The 16,767-nt window shown below is 45.6% G+C and overlaps 1 protein-coding gene across 1 annotated transcript in view; it reads left to right on the forward strand.

Moving 5' to 3' along the window:
- The window catches only part of UNC5D (unc-5 netrin receptor D), a 1,128,748-nt gene that overhangs the window by 976,796 nt on the left and 135,185 nt on the right, over positions 1-16,767 (forward strand). The window contains 1 exon segment of the mRNA XM_077484820.1: positions 6,212-6,361. Within this exon segment, the coding sequence (XP_077340946.1) occupies positions 6,212-6,361 (150 nt within the window).

Consider the following 16,767-nt stretch of genomic DNA (forward strand, 5'->3'; position numbering starts at 1 on the left):
TCTCACAGATCCCGACAACCAAAGGCCAGGGTTGTCGGGAAGAGGCCCTTGTCCTCATCAACATTAGGACAAGGTGCTTTGGGGTGGGAAGCCGCAGCGCCCCTCCCTTCCCCAAAGCACCCCCTCATGTTGAGGGCAAGTGGCCTGGTACGGCTCTGGGGGGGGGCACTCGCCCATCCCCATCCCCTTTCCTGACCGGCCGGGTTGCATGCTCGGATAAGGGTCTGATATGGACCTAGGGGGGACCCCCACGCCGTTTTTTCGGCGTAGGGCTTCCCCTTTAAGTCCATACCAGGTGACGGGGCCAGCGAGGTGTCAATCTCGCTGATGAAGGCGGCGACATTGACTTCCTTCGCTAGTTCCGTCTACCTGGAGCCACGTTCAAAATGAACGGACTTTCCTCCGCGTGTGAGCAAGTCCGTTCATTTCAAAAGTCCGGCGTAAAAGTCCGGTCGTGTGTACGCTGCATGAGAGGAGGAAAGGAGGCCACAACCTTTTTCCAGCTTTCATATTGTCCTCATTCTAATCTCGCAGACAAAAGGACAAAGTTTCAGTCTCATCAGGTTGATCATCCGAAGGGCAAATCAAAGAGGTTCCTCTGCCTTTGTTCTTATAATAAAATCAGAGTGTCAGATGCAGCAATTTCTCTCTTCCCCGGAATGATCTATGCTTGTCCCTTCTCACAGCTAGAATGTTCTGCTTGCTGCAGAATCAGCCCTGGGCGGCTCTTATTTCTATATATAACCATGGAGGAGAACACGTGCCGCTCCAGAGGTAACACTTCTCCGCAAGGCTCTGTCCCCATAGCAGCTTACAGTATAGAAAATGATCGGAAGTTGGATAAAAAATATACTATATCCACATAATATACATCCCGTATACCCCAACCTGAGAACTCGAGAACGTTCTGCCAATCTGACAGAGAACACATTGGCCAGAAGGACCCATCTGTTGGCCGTTGTAGACCTTTCTGGACTGGCAGGACCTTAGGTAGGTGGACATCGTATGACGTCCTTAGGTTGAAGTGGAGATATCTGGATGATGGGTGCAGCTACAGGCCTCATTCAGATATCGTTTTTTTCAGCCGGTGATTCCCTTTCATGTAAAAGCCACCATAATGGCTGTTCAGCTGCTTGACTGCTTTTACAGATGGTGGGACGGAGGGGGGGGGGGGCATCAGTGCCCATCAGTGCTGCCTCATCAGTGCCCATTAGTTCAGCTTCATCGGTGCCCATCAGTGCCAATCATTCAGCCACATCGGTGCCCATCAGTTCAGCCTCATTGATTCCCATCGGTGCCCATCAGTTCAGCCTTATTGGTGCCCCCCGGTGCTTCTCTTGGCTCCCCCATGCGATTGGGGAACTGTAGAATGAATTGGCCAGCAGTGGTGGTTTACCATAGAGCTGACCGTGGACCAGATGTTCCCTGGCCATCTCTATGACTCTCAGAGGCCTCAAGTGACGTCCATTGGCAAAGAAAAAGAGAGAGAGAGATGGACTGTATAGGTCAAATGTGGAGTAAACAAAAAACACTATACAACATGTTTTTTAACCACTTCAGCTCCGGAAGATTTACACCCCTTCATGATCAGGTAATTTTTTACCATACAGCGCTGTGTTATTTTAACTGACAATTGCGCGGTCGTGCGACACTGTACCCAAGTAAAATGTTTTCCTTTTTATTCCCCACAAATAGAACTTTCTTTTTATGGTATTTGATCACCCCTGCGGTTTTTATTTTTTGCACTAAAAAACAAAGACAATTTTGCAAAAAAAAAAAAAATATATATATATATATATATATATATATATATATATATATATATATATATATATATGTATTAGTTTGATTTGTTATTGGAAATGTATGTATGTGTATATATATATATATATATATATATATATATATATATATATATATATATATAAAAGGAATAATATATATATATATATATATATATATATATATATATATATATATATAAAGGAATAAAAAAAAAAAAATATATATATATATATATATATATATATATATATATATATATATATATATATATATATATATATATATATATATATAAATTTGTTTAATATAGTTTTATTTTTATATATTAAATATAATATTTAATAATAGTTTTCCAATTTTTAAAGAGAATAAAATAGAATATAAAATAAAGGAATAGAATAAATAAAAAAAAAATTATATATATATATATATATATATATATATATATATATATATATATATATATATATATTAGTTTGATTTGTTATTGGAAATATATATATTAGTTTGATTTGTTATTGGAAATATCTATATTAGTTTGATTTGTTATTGGAAATGTGTATATATATATATAAAGGAATAAAATATATATATATATATATATATATAAAGGAATAAAAAAAAAAAAAAAAAAATATATATATATATATATATATATATATATATATATATATATATATATATATATAAATTTGTTTAATATAGTTTTATTTTTATATATTATATATCATTTAATAATAGTTTTCCAATTTTTAAAGACAATAAAATAGAATATAAAATAAAGGAATAGAAAAAAAAAAAAATATATATATATATATATATATATATATATATATATATATATATATATATATATATATATATATATATATATATATATTAGTTTAATTTGTTATTGGAAATGTGTGTATATGTGTATATATATATATATATATATATATATATATATATATATATATATTCTTTATATATATATATTTATACTTTTCCATTATTTTCTATTCTATTTTATTCTCTTTAAAAATTGAAAAACTATTCAAATTCGAAAACTTTTCGAAAATGATTTGAAAGCAATGTGAATTTCGTCCGAATTATTTTTCGTTATTTCGGATTTGTTTAAATTCGGTACTATTCTAATTCAGAAATTTGGATACATCTGAGTTTCCAAATAACTAAATATAAATATGCGGCGCACAGTTACCAGTAGCTGACAGAATGCTTACAATAGCTGCTTGCGTTCAGGAGCTTTCCGATCATGTGACAGCCATGGCCATAAGCCCCGCCTCCCAGCATTCTAAACCCCTTAAAGGGCCGTCAGGCACCGGCGCCAAGGACTTAAATTATTTAGTCTAGTTAAATTAGTTTAATTTTGTTTTTGGAATTGGCTTTGTTTTGGTTCGATTATTCATTTTCAAATTCGATTCGAATTTATTCTATTTGAAATTCTGAAGACTGTTATATTTTCTGTTTTGTTCTATTTTATTACATTTTTGTTTTTTTTCTGTTCTATTCTTTTCTTTTATTTATTTTTCTATTCTATTGTAATCTATTCTCTAAAACATTCAGAAGATGGTTCTATTCTATTCTTTTTTTTCTGTTCTTTTCTATTCTATTCAAGTTTGAATTTATTCTATTTGAAATTCGAATTTTCTGGAAAGACAATTTATTCTTTCTCTTTTATTGTATTCTATTGTCTTTTTTTTCTATTTTTGTATTCCATTCTTTTCTATTCTATTCTAAATTCAGAAATTCTGACACATCTGAATTTCCGAATAATGAAAAAATTTGTCCGAATTATCATTCGGAACAAAACGGACCGTACGTGTCTCGCAAAGATGCGTCTTCCTGCTTAGCAGAAACACGGGATCCGTACATTCCCCTCTCACAGAACGGCGTTCTGCCTTGCTTACCCGCCGATTGGCTCTGGCTGTGTCCAATCGCAGCGGCGCGCCCCAGACCTGGACGCGTCCGATCACGTACTAGGTGGGTGATGTGGCACAGAGCAGCCGCAGGGAGGGCGCTAAGAGGTGAACCACTTCCGGACCGCCTCACGCCGATCTACATCCTTACTTTGAAGGGGAATATCGTTGTTATGGCTATTATAACCCCCGGTATCCTTTTGTTCGGGTGGCGGTCCGGTTTCCGGTAAGAGTGGTCTCTGCGGCGGATTCACCGCGAGATCACTTTTATCGGCAGCGGGATGGGGCCCCCCCCCACCCCCTCCGGAGCCGTCAGCAGCGTCGGAGGGCAATGGAATCTTCACCCTTGCTGGGCATGGAGACAAGTAAAGGGAAGATGGCCCCACCCACCATCTCCATAACAGTGCAGGGCGGAAGCGACGCATTTTAGTGTAAATATGAGATGTAGGGTCTTTGTGACCCCCCCAGATCTCAGATATAAGAGGACCTGTCATGATTGTTTTCTATTACAATTGTAATATTGTAATAGGAATAAAAGTGACACCATTTTTTTTAAATAGTGTAAAAATAAAAAATAAAAAGGTAAAATAAATAAGAATTTTTTTTTTTTTAAATGTGTCCCGTCAGAAGCGAACGTATACGTGAGCATATTAAAATGGCGTTCAAACCACACATGTGAGGCATCGCCGCGATCGGTAGAGCAAGAGCAATAATTCTAGTGCCTCCTCTGTAACTCAAAACATGCAACAGGTAGAATTTTTTTTTAAATGTTGCCTATGGAGATTTTTAAGGGTAAATGTATTTTGCCGTTCCACGAGCGGGCGCAATTTTGAATCGCGACAAGTCGGGTATCAATTTACTCGGCGTAACATTATCTTTCACGATATAAAGTAAAAAATTGGGCTAACTTTACTGTTGTCTTATTTTTTATCTCAAAAAATGTGTATTTTTTTTTCCAAAAAAAGTGCGCTTGTGCTGCGCAAATTACGGCATGATAGAAATTATTGCAACAACCTCCATTTTATTCTCTAGGGGGATTCGAAAAAAAATCTTTTTTATTAAATTTTAATGTTGTCTTATTTTTTAATTAAAAAAAAGTGTATTTTTTTCCCCAAAAAAGTGTGCTTGTAAGACCGCTGCGCAAATACAGCGCGATAGAAAGTATTGCAACAACCGCCATTTTATTCTCTAGGGTGTTTGAAAAAAATATATTTTTTAATTCAATTTTAATGTCTTTTTTTTTTTCATTCAAAAAAAGTGTATTTTTTTCCAAAAAAAAGTGCGTTTGCAAGGCCGCTGCGCAAATACGGCGCGGTAGAAAGTATTGCAACAACCTCCATTTTATTCTCTGGGGGGGTTCGAAAAAAAATCTTTTTTAATTCAATTTTAATGTTGTCTGTCTTATTTTTTTATTAAAAAAAAGTGTATTTTTTCCCCCAAAAAAGTGCGCTTGTAAGACCGCTGCGCAAATACGGCGCGATAGAAAGTATTGCAACAACCGCCATTTTATTCTCTAGGGTGTTTGAAAAAAAAATATTTTTTAATTCAATTTTAATGTCTTTTTTTTTTTCATTCAAAAAATTGTATTTTTTTCCAAAAAAAAGTGCGTTTGTAAGGCCGCTGCGCAAATACGGTGTGACAGAAAGTATTGCAACGACCTCCATTTTATTCTATTTGTTTGGGGGGTTCTAAGTAATTTTCGAGCAAAAAAAAAACAAACCCTGTTTTTAACTTGTAAACAACAAATCTCAGAAAGTGGCTCGGTCCTTAAGTGGTTAAAAAAATAAGATTTCATATATTTTATTTGTATCTTTCTGATTAATAACAAAGTCGCGCTTGTAGGATTGACGGTACGTTTATTATATAAAAATAAACGATCCATAATCAGCTCTGATTGGACACAGCGGATTACGTGGTAAAGAGCCGCTGATTGGCTCTTTACCTTAATCTGTGGTCAGCAATGTCCTCCGGACACTGATCACAGAGCGCGTCGCTCCGCTGCGGCTGCGCGGCGGGCACGACCACGGGAGGGCTTCATATGACGGCCTCCCCCAGAATTAGCCGCCCCCGAATGCATGTAAAAACGCACATCAAATGCGCATTTTTTGCATGCGCGGTGAACATGCAGCTTCTGCTGTGAATGGGCCCGTAATCTTCATCCATAGAAGATCGATGGCGGGCGGCGAAGAAGAAACGGGTCGGCATTTGTTTTTATTACAGTATAAGCTCTTGTCACTTGATTTGGCCGCGGCGCGGTGAAATATTGGTAATATGTTTGTTATTAGCATTTGCGCCGCCATTCCATTCCCGCTAAATGACAGGCGGGTTCTGTGCGGCCGGGCCCGACGCTAATCGCGTTATTCTTTTCTCTTTAAAATGCATTTTTATGATGATTTCAATCCAGCCTGCCAGGGAGGACGACATTATTCAGAATGGCGCTCGGCCACCTTCGATCGCCCTCGGCGGGCTCATCCTCTTATTGATTTTCCTCCTTCTCCTCTCCGCAGGAAGTTCTGGCCGACGAGCGACATCAAGGAGGACAGATCCTGGAAGAACCAAAGTTGCTTCATTTCAAGGGGAATACCTTCAGCATCCAGATTTCAGTTCTCGACATCCCGCCGTTCCTCTGGAGGATCAAACCATTTACTGCATGTCAGGTATGACACCACTTACTCTTCCCACTTTAGATCTCTCCGGCAGACGCGGCAACAACAATCTGAGCTTTTTTTTTTTTTTTTCTTTACTTATTTAACACATTGATTAATAGCTAATGCGTTTAGAGCTGCTGGGAGGCTATCAGATGTGCGGCCATAATGATTATTAAATGTCTGCTGCCAGGAGTCTCCCCGCCACTGGAAACCCGACACGGAAAAAGCTGTCAGCAAATCCAGCAACTTTTTTTAAAGAGTCACCTTGTCTTATAATGATCTGCTTGTGGTGGATACTGGAGAGTTAAATCGTCCCTCCGCCCCTCCCCTCCTGTCTTACACAGGTGTACAGGCCCCTCCCCTTCAGTCTCACACAGGTGCACAGGCTCCTCCCCTTCAGTCTTACACAGGTGTACAGGCCCCTCCCCTCCAGTTGTACACAGGTGTACAGGCTCCTCCCCTTCAGTCTTACACATGTGTACAGGCTCCTCCCCTTCAGTCTTACACATGTGTACAGGCTCCTCCCCTTCAGTCTTACACGGGTGTACAGGCTACTCCCCTTCAGTCTTACACATGTGTACAGGCTCCTCCCCTTCAGTCTTACACAGGTGTACAGGCTCCTCCCCTTCAGTCTTACACAGGTGTACAGGCCCCTCCCCTTCAGTCTTACACATGTGTACAAGCTCCTCCCCTTCAGTCTTACACATGTGTACAGGCTCCTCCCCTTCAGTCTTATACAGATGTATTGGCTCCTCCCCTTCAGTCGTATACAGTTGTACAAGCTCCTCCCCTTCAGTCTTACACATGTGTACAAGCTCCTCCCCTTCAGTCTTACACATGTGTACAGGCGCCCCCCTTCAGTCTTACACAGGTGTATTGGCTCCTCCCCTTCAGTCTTACACAGGTGTACAGGCTCCTCCCCTTCAGTCGTATACAGGTGTACAGGCTCCTCCCCTTCAGTCGTATACAGGTGTACAGGCTCCTCCCATTCAGTCTTATACAGGTGTATTGGCCCCTCCCCTTCAGTCTTGTACAGTTGTACAGGCTCCTCCCCTTCAGTCTTGTACAGTTGTACAGGCTCCTCCCCTTCAGTCTTATACAGTTGTACAGGCTCCTCCCCTTCAGTCTTATACAGGTGTACAGGCCCTTCCCCTCATCCTGTTCAAATAGTCTTGGAAGAGCCCGTCAGCACACACAGGTGATTGGCTGCACATTTGCATAGACAGAGACGTTTTCAGACTTCCCTGGTCGCAGTCATTCCATATGCGCAGGAAACCTCGCACCTTCACAGATGCCTGGGGGCCCCCGGGCATGCGCAGGCCTCTCTCGGCACACGAGCCCTGTGCCTATGCAGGGGGATGGGGAGAAATATTATGGCAAGAATTATGGTAAGATTTGCAGAAGTTCTGTTTTTCAGAATGAGTAAAGTAAAAAAAAAACCTGTAAGGGAGGGGGGAGGAGACATGGCCACCCAACATGCTCTTTAGGGTGAATATGTACTTTAACACTACATGCAGAGTTTCTCTTATAAGAGTATTGCCTTATGAACACAACCTCCTTTCGCTGCCCTCTTAAAAGTGACCCACCTTGGATCACTTTTCATGGGGGGAGTTAGCACTTCCACCAGTGAGAGAAACCTATAGTTAAATATTAATTGGGGTGGTTGGCATTGTTTATTAAAGGTTGAAGAGTAGCTGCTGCAGTGAAGTATGAACCCTCCATAGAATTACTAATACAGTGGATTACGAGTATAATTCGTTCCAGAGGAATTCTTGTAATCCAAAGCACTTGTATATCAAAGCGAGTTTCCCCATAGGAAATAATGGAAAGTCTGTTAATCGGTTCCATGGCCACTGCTTGTCTATGCAGTACTGCTTGGGACCAGAGGGGCAGGGGCGTCAGAGTCACTGGGACACACTCAGAGATGCTCAGAGACACTTGGTGAACAGAGTGTTTCCGAGTGTTTCTGTGTGTCTCCGAGCATCTCAGAGCATCTCCGAGTGTCTCTAAGCATCTCAAAGCATCTCCTAGCATCTTTGAGCATCTCCTAGTGTCTCCGAGCATCTCAGAGCATCCCTGAGTGTCTCCTAGTATGTTAGAGAATCTCCTAGTGTCTCCGAGCATCTCTGAGTATCTCTGATTGTCTCCCAGTGTCTCCGAGCATCTCTGAGCGTCTCCTAGTGTCCCTGGGCATCCCTGAGCATCTACAAGTGTCTTTGAGTGTCTCCTAGTGTCTCTGAGTGTCTCCTAGTGTCTCAGAGCATCTCAGAGCATCTCCAAATGTCTCCTAGTATCTTAGAGCGTCTCTGAGCATCTCAGAGTGTCTCAGAGCATCTCCAATGTCTCCTAATATCTTAGAGCATCTCCTAGTATCTCCTAGTGTCTCCCAGCATCTCAAAGCATCTTTGAGTGTCTCCTAGTGTCTCCTAGTATCTTAGAGCATCTCCTAATGTCTCCGAGTGTCTCAGAGTGTCTCAGAGCATCTCCAATGTCTCCTAATATCTTAGAGCATCTCCGAGTATCTCCTAGTGTCTCCCAGCATCTCAGAGCATCTTTGAGTGTCTCCTAGTATCTAAGAGCATCTCAGAGCATCTCCTAATGTCTCCGAGTGTCTCAGAGCTTCTCAGAGCATCTCCAAGTGTCTCCTAGTATCTTAGAGCGTCTCTGAGCATCTCCGAGTGTCTCAGAGCATCTCCAATGTCTCCTAATATCTTAGAGCATCTCTTAGTATCTCCTAGTGTCTCCCAGCATCTCAAAGCATCTTTGAGTGTCTCCTAGTGTCTCCTAGTATCTTAGAGCATCTCCTAATGTCTCCGAGTGTCTCATAGTGTCTCAGAGCATCTCCAATGTCTCCTAATATCTTAGAGCATCTCAGAGTATCTCCTAGTGTCTCCCAGCATCTCAGAGCATCTTTGAGTGTCTCCTAGTATCTAAGAGCATCTCAGAGCATCTCCTAATGTCTCCGAGTGTCTCAGAGCTTCTCAGAGCATCTCCAAGTGTCTCCTAGTATCTTAGAGCATCTCAGAGCATCACTGAGTGTCTCTGAGAGTGTCTCAGAGATGCTCAGAGACACTCGGTAAACAGAGTGTTTCTGTGTGTCTCCGAGCATCTCAGAGCATCTCCGAGTGTCTCCTAGTATGTTAGAGTGTCTCTGAGCATCTTCTAGTGTCTCCGAGCATCTCTGAGCATCGCCAAGTGTCTCTGAGCGTCTCAGAGCATCTCAGAGTGTCTCCTAGTATGTTAGAGTGTCTCTGAGCATCTTCTAGTGTCTCCGAGCATCTCTGAGCATCGCCAAGTGTCTCTGAGCGTCTCAGAGCATCTCAGAGTGTCTCCTAGTATGTTAGAGTGTCTCTGAGCATCTTCTAGTGTCTCCGAGCATCTCTGAGCATCGCCAAGTGTCTCTGAGCGTCTCAGAGCATCTCCAAGTGTCTCCTAGTATCTTAGAGCATCTCAGAGCATCACTGAGTGTCTCTGAGAGTGTCTCAGAGATGCTCAGAGACACTCGGTAAACAGAGTGTTTCTGTGTGTCTCTGAGCATCTCAGAGCATCTCCGAGTGTCTCCTAGTATGTTAGAGTGTCTCTGAGCATCTTCTAGTGTCTCCGAGCATCTCTGAGCATCGCCAAGTGTCTCTGAGTGTCTCAGAGCATCTCAGAGTGTCTCCTAGTATGTTAGAGTGTCTCTGAGCATCTCTGAGCATCGCCAAGTGTCTCTGAGCATCTCAGAGCATCTCTGAGTGCCTCCTAGTGTCACCTAGTATCTTAGATCATCTCAGAGCATCTCCTAGTGTCTCTGAGTGTCTCCCAGTTTCCGAGCATCATCGACACCACCCCGCACCTGTGGCCAAATGCGGTACTGCACACCCCAGAGACTTGAATACTGCTCGTCTTGAGAGACAAACGCTCGCAAAGTGAAAAAAACAAAACGTCTCGTATTGGGAAGCGCAACGTAAACCGCGCTCCTCGCAGTCTGAGGTTCCGCTGTATTCGTTCTCATTACAAAGTAAAGAACAGCTACTGGAGAAGAAAGGAACCGATAAGAGGGTATAAAGAATAAAAAGTAAAGTTAGTGCGAGGAGCTCCCATCTTCACGCTCTTCTCTCCGGTAATGGAAACCATCTTTGCATTATAGAGCCGTAAAAGTTTTTTTTTTTAGGACTCTACTGTAAATAAAATAGCAATTTCATCCACTTCCATCTCTATAAGAACAGAAACGTAAAGGGAATTGAAGGCACAAATCATTAAACTATATATGTCAGAGATATATAAGAATAGAAGAGATAACGGTAAGTAAAAATCTGCTTCCGTTTCTGGAAATAAAACTGGAAGTGAAATACTGCAAATTGAAATCGCATTCCCTGCCCCCACCACGGTGTAAATAACCTCCCGTGATGGGCCCCGCATCGGCTACAGGTGGAGCCCTGACATGGACTGATATCATCTATTATACAGGATATGATTGGGGGCTGCTATGAGCCCCAACAACAAAAAAGGTCTGGTGAGCCACCTACAACCCCCCCCCCCCCCCCCCCGGAAATCTCTGTGTGTTTATATCATTGGTAACAATGTAACGACAACTTTTCAAAAGCATTTAGGTTACGTAAAATGGTTGTTTATTAAAGCGGGGGCCCCCTAAAAAAAAAAAATTAAAAGCCAGCAGCTACAAATACTGCAGCTGCTGGCTTTTAATAATCGGACACTTACCTGCCCCAGGGTCCAGCGATGCGGGGGAACGAAGCCCCCCCCCCTCTCGCTCCCCGCTCCGCTCGCGGCGCCGTCATGCATACTGTGAAGCCACAGCCGGGCACCCACTGCGCATGCGCGAGCGGCGCAGGGCGCCGTGATACGCCGTACAGTCACCTGGGACACGTGACAGGTCCCAGGTTAATGTGCGGCGCGAGGGGAAGTGATGTCACCAGCCCGGGCAATGAAGAAGGCACATTACGAGGGACCCCCCTAGCAACTGGTATTTAGAGGTCTCTGAGTCGGACCTGACCTGGGCTAAAGGGAATGTGGTCACCGTACCTAACCAGTGGTGTAACTAGAACCTCCAGGGCCCCCGATGCAAGAAACCACGAAGGACCCCCCTGAACCCCAGCCAGGGCCCTTCCCTCCGAGTCCGGCGGTGGAACTCCAGGGCGTGGTCACCCTTTGTGAGGCCTGTAGTTCCACCACTGGTATTAGTAGTTTTTTTTATTAGTTTTTAAAAAAAAAAATTTAGGTGCCCCATTGGGGGACTGTCCCTAGGCAGGATGGGGTCCCCGTCCCCGGGAAGAGATGAGGTCCTTTTCTCCAGGGCAGATGAAGTTAGTGCCCCCAGGTGAGAAGGGGTCCCTGTCCTCAGGGGAGATGTGGGTCCCTGTCCCCAGGGGAGGTGAGGGTCCCTGTCCCCACATGAGAAGGGGTCCCTGTCCCCAGGGGGAGATGGGGGTCCCTGTCCCCAGGGGAGGTGAGGGTCCCTGTCCCCAGGGGAGGAGGGGTCCCTGTCCCCAGGGGGAGATGGAGGGGGTATGTAATGGTGTGTGGGGGATGGGGTCCTCTCACTCACCATGACCAAGCTGTAGGCCGCGCACTCATCCATGTTGGCCTGGGCTCCATCCAGTGTGCTGGACGGGTGATCAGCATATCTCCCAGAAAGACCTTCAATCATCTGTGTATGACGGGGGAGGAGGGGGGCTGGCAGACAAGCCTGCAGTGTCCTCCGGGGGGGGCTCTCATAGGGCTGCACTACATCTGTGTGCTTAAAGGGGTTGTAAAGTGAATTATTATTTTTTTTTAAATAACAAACATGTTATACTTCCCTCCACTGTGCAGCTCATTTTGCACAGGGTGGCCCCGATCCTCCTCTTCTGGGGTCCCTCGGCGTCTGTCTCTGCTTCCTCCCGCAGGTACTTCTCACGTTCATGCGAGCTCCCTCGCATGGTGAGAAGCATCTGCGGGCGCGCTCCCGTGATACAGCCGGTGGCTATAGCCGCTCGCTGTATCACACGGCCCCGCCCCCCCCCCCCCCGGCGCTCCGCGTCAGTGGATGTGATTGACAGCAGCGCGAGCCAATGGCTGCGCTGCTTTCCATCCATCCACTCCAGCCAATCAGCGGCCAGGCTGAACGGTGGAAAGGACGTCGGGGGACGAGCGTGGGACTTTCGAGGGGTGAGGTAAGTAAAACGGGGGGGGGGCTGGGGGCGCAGACACTGTCAGATGTTTTTTCACCTTAATGCGTAGAATGCATTAAGGTGAAAAAAACATTTACCTTTACAACCCCTTTAAAGTTTGTTTACCCGGGAGAAGTATGCAGTGCAGTGTGGGCCGGACTCGGGGTGGGCGGGAATCTGGCTGGGGAGAACAGACATCGGACTGAGCGGCAATGCATGGAGCAGGAGAGGGGTACTCTGAGGAGCCGGCCGAGGACACAGGTCATGGGGGGAATGCACAACTAAAGAGCAGCCAGTGCGATAGTCGAGCATGGAGCTCTGCTAGTCACCCTCCACCTCCAGCCACCCGTGTGCATGGTGCACTGGTACCCCTAGCTGCTTATGCTGCTGCCGGCCATATGTAGAGGGGGCTGCATGGGCCCCCTGCAGCACAGGGCCCAGTTGCGGCTGTGACTGCTGCACCCCCTATAGTTACGCCCCTGTCCCTAACCAGCAGGGCAGGACTTACCATTGGGCTTGACTGGGCTCAAGCCCATGGGCCCCGCCCAATAGGGGGCCCCGCAGAGATACATAGCCAAATGCACTCGGCTCAGCTCCGCTCACAGTCCCGCCCTATGATGGACTTAACACAGGGACTGGGCGTGACTGTGAGCCGAGCCGAGTACTCTCGGCTAATCTCGGTTCCGCTTGGAGGACCCGAGAGCCACCGAGAGGACCCGAGAGCCGTCAAGAGAACCTGAGAGCCGTCAAGAGCCCCCCGAGAGCCGGCAAGAGCCGCCAAGACACACAGGACTCTGTATCTTGGTGGCGCCATTTTTAAACTTCAAGACTGCAATGACAAGGCTGCAAATGACACTGGACAAGGCTGCAGATGGATGGGCAAGGCTGCAGATGGACACTGATGAGGCTGTATTGATGGGCATTTAAATGTAAGTTTTGTTCCCTTAAACTTCCCTCCTAAAAGTTTTTTTCCTTAAAATTCCCTCCTAAACTTGCGGTGCATGTTATACGCCGGCGTGTGTTGTACGCTGATAAATACGGTAATTTATAGACGGTAGGGCCCAAAAGTGACTCAAGCCCAGGGGCCCCCACCACCCTAAGTCTTGCCCTGCTAACCAGCCATGGTGGAGTATCCAGGCAAACAAATGTTTTCTAACTATGGTGCCCACCTACTCCCCCCTTGGTAGTCCCCTTATTACTTCCCTTCTTCTTCTCCTTTTTTTTTTCCCTCTCTCTTTCCCCTCTTCGAGTGTAACATGAACAATATGCACATAGATGTGATCCTCAAAACAAAAGTAGAATATATGACTACCTAAACTATGTATTTGTTGATTTAACCGAATACCTAAGTCGGTACAAACAGCGCCTTGAAAAAGTATTCATACCCCTTGACATTTTTCACATTTTGTCATGTTACACCCAAAAACGAAAATGTATTTTTATTGGGATTTTATGTGATGGACCAACACAAAGTGACACATAATTGTGAAGTGGAAGGAAAATGATAAATGATACAAATAAATATGTGAAAAGTGTCTGTGGAGGAGGAGGGGTATTTGTATTCAGCCCCCTTTACTCTGATACTCCTAACTAAAATCTAGTGGAGCCAATTGCCTTCAGAAGTCACCTAATTAGTAAATAGAGTCCACCTGTGTGTCATTTTATCTCAATACAATCTCAATACTTAAGCTAAATACAGCTGTTCTGTGAAGCCCTCAGAGGTTTGTTAGGGAACCTTAGTGAACAACCAGCACCATGAAGGCCAAGGAACACACCAGACAGGCTGGGGAAAGGTTAAAGCGGAGTTCCAGGCTGTATTAAAAAAATAAATAAAGTCAGCAGCTGCAAATACTGGAGCTGCTGACTTCTAATATAAGGACACTTACCTGTCCAGGGAGCCCTCGATGTCGGAGCCAACCTGTCCACCCGCTCTGGGTGCAGGCTCCGGCATCCTTACTAAGGGAAACAGGAAGTGAAGACTTGCAGCCTCACCGCCTGTTTCGTACTGCACATGCGCAATTCTCGCTGTGCTTTCTGAATGGTCCCACTGTCTTGTGGGACCTGTGTGTGTCTTCCAGAAGGCATCGGGGGGAGGAGGAGGGGCCACAAATGACGCAAGTCGCTGCAGTGCCCTTACATGGGCAGTGCCCTTGACAGGTATCCGTTCCCCCTCCCCCAAAAGGTAGCGAATGTGGCACCGGAGGGGGGAAGGAAGTAGATAAGCGGAGCTTCCACTTTTGGGTGGAGCTCTGCTTCAATGTCCCTTTCCTCACTGGAGAGATTCAGCAGTATTTATACTGGCTCTCCTCTCCTGCAGGTGCCAGGGCCCCGTTCTGGACTGATGAGGCTCGGGCCCCCTACAGGAGGGCCAGTTGTCCTGCCTTATCAACAGCCCTGCTGGTGACCAACCAACACCGGTTTGACAACAGCTCTAAATGGTGTATGTGTGGAGTGGGGGTAGCAATCTCTGTTCTCGCTGTCCCCTTAAAGTTCTGTTCAACCTTCTTCTACTACAACCCCCTACAAGCAGGGATCTCCAAACTACGGCCCTCCAGCTGTTGAGGAACGACACGTCCCATAAGGCATTGCAAAACTCTGACATTCACAGACATGACTGGGCATGATGGGAATTGTAGTTCCTGAACAACTGGAGGGCCATAGTTTGGAGACCCCTGCCATACAGTGTAGTGCCCTCAGCCATCCGCAGTGCTTTCTCCATTGAGCCCATCTTCTTCTCACAATGCCCCCCTCCCCCCACCGCCATCCACAGCAGCCCCATCGCCCCACTGTGCCTACTTGCAGAGCCCTCACAGCCCCTAGCCCCTTACCCTAACTCTGCCCCAGGGCTCCTCTCCACCCTCAAAGCCCCACAGAGCGTGCAGATCCATGAGAAGTCCCAAGCTTCCCCCCATATATTATTTCTCCAATTTACACCAATGTGAGGACATTTCTTCCTCCTATTAACCACAATTGCAGGTACATTTTTTTCCTTTTACTCACCTCTGATGAGAAATAAGGACCATTCTTCCATACCGCTTAAGAGATTTCCTCCCCCATTTTGGAGATAATTTCTCCACTTTATGTTGTATCTGTAGCACTCTCCTAGAGTACGTTGCTAGATAGGCTCAGGTAAATCTATTTTTTTTGGCTCATCTGTAATCTTTGGATCGGCGTGTGATTATTTTTGGCTGTTCCGGGTAGAGTTGCCACCTCGTCCCTTTAAACCCAAACACATATGAATTACACGGGTTCTGAGGCTGATTGAATGCAGATAAGGCACCACATGAGTTTAATTACCACCTTAATCAGCCACAGAACCCGTGTAATTAATATGTGTCCAGGTTTAAAGGTGCAGAGGTGGCTCCTGAAGAGCATGCGCCATGCGTTTTTTCAAAAGTTAAAGTTGCCTAAACTGCAGTTTGGTTTGGGTACAATTATCTAAATTAGATTTCGGCATCAGTCTGACTGGACTGTGAGACATTCAGCCTGGCCACAGGGGGGCACTGTCTCTTCTGGCAGGCATGGAACTATGGTCTGGTTAGGTGCTTAATTTACTCTCTCTCTGTGCTCGCCCAGTAAGAGGGGCACTCTCGCTGTGCTTTCTGGGAGAGGGTACTTAAGATGCGGACATCACATGGTTCAGGGTTCCGGTCCAGAATGATGTACTGACTTCATGGTCCTGGTCCTCCTGACCAGCCCCCAGGAAGGCTATGGCCTGGGGTGCGGATGCACCCGACTTTGATGTCTCGGGGCTGGCTAGCCCGAGGCCGGGAAACTAGAAGAAGGATTCTGAGGCAGTTGGGTGCCGTCTCCGGTTCGGGAGAGACCCAGAGTACTTCAAGCATTCCAGGGGAGGACTCTTCAGAAGAACACCACGTACGGGTTGGTTTCTTAGTAAGAGCCTGGAAGGGCTGAAGTAACCGAGAGAATCCGGTCTTGTGGATATCGCCAAGCTGGCTGAAAGATCCAGGTATCCTACGAGTGTTTTAAAGCTAAAGTTTCCCTACATGTTCTACAACAATGTCTGTGGCAGAGACTTGTTCCTGATTTAAGCACCTTGTTGGCTGCTAGGCAGGGGCGTAACTATAGGGGGTGCAGCAGTCGCGACCGCAACCGGGCCCTGTGCTGCAGGGGGCCCATGCAGCCCCCTCTATATATGGTCGGCAGCAGCATAAGCAGCTAGGGGTACCAGTGCACCATGCACACGGGTGGCTGGAGGTGGAGGGTGACTAGCAGAGCTCCATGCTCGACTATCGCACTGGCTGC

The sequence above is a fragment of the Lithobates pipiens genome, unplaced genomic scaffold, assembly GCF_037356315.1.
Source record: "Lithobates pipiens isolate NorthernLeopardFrog02 unplaced genomic scaffold, aLitPip1_a1.2 Scaffold_162, whole genome shotgun sequence".
In the NCBI taxonomy this organism is placed as follows: domain Eukaryota; kingdom Metazoa; phylum Chordata; class Amphibia; order Anura; family Ranidae; genus Lithobates; species Lithobates pipiens.